General features: G+C 44.0%; 2 protein-coding genes across 3 annotated transcripts in view; both read right to left on the reverse strand.

The window, feature by feature from the left end:
* immt (inner membrane mitochondrial protein) overlaps positions 1–360 on the reverse strand; it is a 15,470-nt gene extending 15,110 nt beyond the window's left edge. The window contains exon 1 of the mRNA XM_015402211.1: positions 172–360. Within this exon, the coding sequence (XP_015257697.1) occupies positions 172–213 (42 nt within the window). The 5' untranslated portion in view covers positions 214–360. The remainder of the gene's footprint in view (positions 1–171) is intronic.
* Positions 361–2,232: 1,872 nt separating this feature from the next.
* The window catches only part of LOC107102787 (histone RNA hairpin-binding protein-like), a 13,941-nt gene continuing 12,141 nt past the window's right edge, over positions 2,233–4,032 (reverse strand). For both annotated transcript variants that reach the window (XM_015402216.1, XM_015402215.1), the window contains exons 7-8: positions 3,649–3,742; positions 2,233–2,594 (exon numbers count right to left, since the gene is read on the reverse strand). In XM_015402216.1, coding sequence (XP_015257702.1) covers positions 2,532–2,594; positions 3,649–3,742 — 157 coding nt within the window. In that variant the 3' untranslated portion in view covers positions 2,233–2,531. The remainder of the gene's footprint in view (positions 2,595–3,648; positions 3,743–4,032) is intronic.

Below are 4,032 nucleotides of genomic sequence, written 5' to 3' on the forward strand. Positions count from 1 at the left end.
TTAATGTTTAAAGGGAAACTATAATGAGAGACAGAAGCAGAAATCAGAGCAGCAGCAGCAGGAGGATGAAGGTTAGCGGGCAGAGAGCAGCTCTCTGTAGCACCTTGAGCCAGGCTGCGGGTCACTGAATGACAACAAGCTAGCAGCTAGCAGCTAACAGCTCAGACCTACCCGGGCTGAAGCCTTCACTCCTCGCAGACAAACCCTCAACATGGTCCCGCTTTCTTTCTCCAAAGGTCGAAGCAGGAACAGCAAACAGCGCCACTAAACTCAAGCTTCTCGACAGGTTCTGCTCAGGCTGACATTTACCCGCATTTGACCGGAATGACAGCCTCTTCTTCGCTGCGGTACGTCACTTCCGGTTGATGACTCAGCCTGTAGACACTTTGCTGCCACCTAGTGGGCTGGATAAGACCTGCCCCCCTAAGGGCTGGTTTTACTCCCGCAACATTCACTGTCACTGCGCAGAAATCACGGGCGCCATCTTGGGGAGGTCGACATGCTACACTAAGCTAAGAACAGATGAAGAACAGTAAAAGGATGCCTCAGCACTGCAGAGTATTTTAGTATAAATCAACAGACTGTTGACATCAGGGCTGGAGGAATAACTTCATAAAAACATCAGGGCTTTGGAGACGTCACTGAATAAACAGCATTTATACACATTGAATATATACACATAGAGTATATACACATAAAGTATATACACACTGAATATATACACATAGAGTATATACACATTGAATATATACACATACAGTATATACACATAGAGTATATACACATTGAATATATGCACATAGAGTATATACACATATAATATATACACATGGAGGATATACACATGCACTGTACAGTCTGATCCTCCAAAGACCCGGTATATCAGGACCGGTTCCTCCTGGACTGGATCCTCCTGAACCAGATTCTGCAAGGACCCGGTCTACCTGGACCGGAACCTCCTGGACTGGATCCTCTGAGGACACATAGAATATATACACATAGAGTATATACATATAGAATATATACACATAGAGTATATACACACTGAATATATAGAGTATATAAAGTATACATACATAGAATATATACACAGAGTATATACACATGGAATATATGAACATAGAGTATACACACATGTACTCTACAGTGTGATCCTCCAAGGACCCGGTTTATCTGGACTGGATCCTCCGAGGACCCGGTCTACCTGGACTGGATCCTTCAGGGACCTGCTCTACCTTTCGTCTTTTATATTGATTCCTTCAATAAATGTATTTATAAGCTTAGAAACTGGAATATAAATGCGGAAACCATATATTAAAAAACTGATAATTGTTTTTGGGATATAATTTGTCCATAATCCTGTGGTGAGAATTAGGGATTAAATTAATCCTTTAAACCATCCAATGACAATAACCCTCCATCACTTCTCCCTGCTGTTCTGGGTGTTCATAACATTTCTGAGGAGCTTCAGCAGCAGGACCATCGTCTCAGATATCAGATTTATAGTCCCCACCCTGCAAACTTCCTTTTTCAGATAAAATAAAAAAATTTCAGTTTTACTTTTTTGAACAAAATGTCAGCAGTTTAGCTCCGTAAGCTAGCACTAGCTAAACTTCAGTGTCTGGTTCTAAAATTAAACAACTGGAAAAATAAAATCTATCTAGATAAAAAATCTAAAGGTTGCCCAATCATTTTTCCATGACTGCTTTTCGTCTTTAACATTTTTATCTTTTAGACCTGATCATTGGTTTTCATAGATGAATGCATCTTTTCCAGGGGATCAACAGCCAGACCACTCAGGTCTGCTCCGCAGAACCAGAAGCAAACATGGAGCAGCTTTGAATTATCTGCTAATCTGGAAAAAAACTCCCAGAAAACTGTCCAACAGCTAAAAGCCTGAGTAGCTTTAGAGTTTAGAGAACCCTTTGACTGAAACATGTCTAATTTTATTTATTTTCTACTGGGAAGTCCTTTTCCTGAGGCTGGGGGTGAATCCTGCAGGTCAGTGACTGGAACCAATCAGCTGGCTCCTTTATTTAGAACAAACCCTTCAGCCAGTTTTAGGATCAGATGAAATCATTGGATCCATAGGATCAGCTGCAGTTATTTTATCTCTCCACATGATTAATAAAGTATATTTAAATTGAGTTAAATGAGGTTTACATCTAAAATGAGAAGAAAAACAGACAAAGGTTTTCAGTGCGTTCTTTTATTTAAAACATTTCCAACAGCAATAAGAAACAAGACCGGAATTAAAAAAAAAGGAATCAATGCAGCTGAATTAAAACATTTTCCAAACCTTCCCTCAGAGGAATCATTAAAACTAAACACCTTTTCTTTCCTCAAACTGAAACCTTCTACCAGAAACATGCAGGACAGACGCTGGACGCCTCCTCCAGCAGTGAAGAAGAACACATGAAGCTCGGCTGCTTAGAAGTGCTCCTGTGGTTCACTGGAACATCAGCAGAGTCACCGACTGTCCACCTCCTGCAGAGCAAACCTCCAGCAGCAGGGGGTGCTGCTGAGACGCTCTAGGCCACGCTGGGATCCTCCGTCTTCTGGACTTTAACTGGAGTAGCTGAGCAGTCCTGGTCCTGGACAGAAGGAGGAGAGGCAGCATCAGAGCAGCTGAAGGCTCTTCATACACATGGTGACCACAAGGTGTCGCCAAACAGGAACCTCCTCTACTGGCTGGATTCATCTAGAAACATTAGCTTAATCTGGTGGTGATGGGATTAACAGTCTGAGATTAACTGGAGGTTACTGAGGCGTTCATTTAATTTAAACAGTATTTAAAGGAAGAGTTCTTCTATTCTCTGTTCTAAGATGGCTGCCGCTCGGAGGAACCCTGCAGCTCCAAGGTTCCCTAACCAGCGCCGGATTATTCTGGAAAACAAACCTTTAAACTTTCTGCCCAAACACGGGAGCCACCGCCACCTAATGATGGCTTTGGTAGAAAAGAGCAATGATGCTGAGTCATGGCGGGGGCGGGGCCTATCTCCAGCTGTCCCGTTTCTCCCTCTTTCATTTCAGCCTGTTTCTCCGTCCTTCCCAGTCAGGAAGCCAGTCAGATCGGCGGCATCATGTGGAACAGCCAGACTGACGTTCCGTCAGTAACCGTAAAGACTATAAAAGCTGTGCAGCTCAACCAGAAAGTGCTCACTGAGATTTTACTTTTTTCTGTTTTGGTCTCAGTTTCAGGTCCGCACCGAGGTCTGCCTATTAGTGACCCCTGGTTACTTTCAATCAGGACTCACTGACGCATGCTAACAGGTTAGCAGGAGTAGCAACGTTTAAAACTGGACATTTGTTTATATAAACCTGAACACATTAAAGACTAACGACATGAAAAATGATCCAATTCACAAAGAAGGCACAAAAACATGGCCGACATTTTGGCTTTAATCTGAAACGTCTCCAGATGAAACCTTCATCTGGAAAAATCTGAAAAAAGAGGAAGGAGACAAGCAAGGAGAGGACAGGACCAGGAAGGAGAGGAGGAAGGAGAGAACAGGAGCAGGAAGGAGAGGAGGAAGGAGAGAACAGGACCAGGAAGGAGAGGAGGAACAAGAGAACAGGAGCAGGAAAGGGAGAACAGGAGCAGGAAGGAGGAGGAAGGACCTGCGTCCACACAGGACAGGAACCCACCTCTACCACAGAAGAAGACGGGGCGTCCTGAGGGTCGGCCAGGGTAGGGAAGTCCAACTCGATGTCCACCATGTCCTCCAGGTCCAGCTCCTCTCTGCAGACACGTTAGCATAGCACGTTAGCAGCCATGGTGCAGGGCAGACATTGTTAAGCTGGTTTTATAATCCGTTCTTGTTCTGGATAAATCCCATCATCTAATAAAAAAAAAAAACATGTCCGCAGGAAACTGGCAGCTATTAAAGCCGCAGTCTGACCTTTGACCCCAGTCTAAGCATCCTTTCAGAAGCCCTCGGCTTCGTCTCCTGTTGCTCCCCTTAAACACCAATGCTAACTAAGCTAACAGCGGTTAGCCCCAGCTGAATGTTTCCTCAGACTGGGCCGATA

Source organism: Cyprinodon variegatus, unplaced genomic scaffold, assembly GCF_000732505.1.
Source record: "Cyprinodon variegatus isolate N-32 unplaced genomic scaffold, C_variegatus-1.0 Scaffold1320, whole genome shotgun sequence".
Lineage (NCBI taxonomy): Eukaryota > Metazoa > Chordata > Actinopteri > Cyprinodontiformes > Cyprinodontidae > Cyprinodon > Cyprinodon variegatus.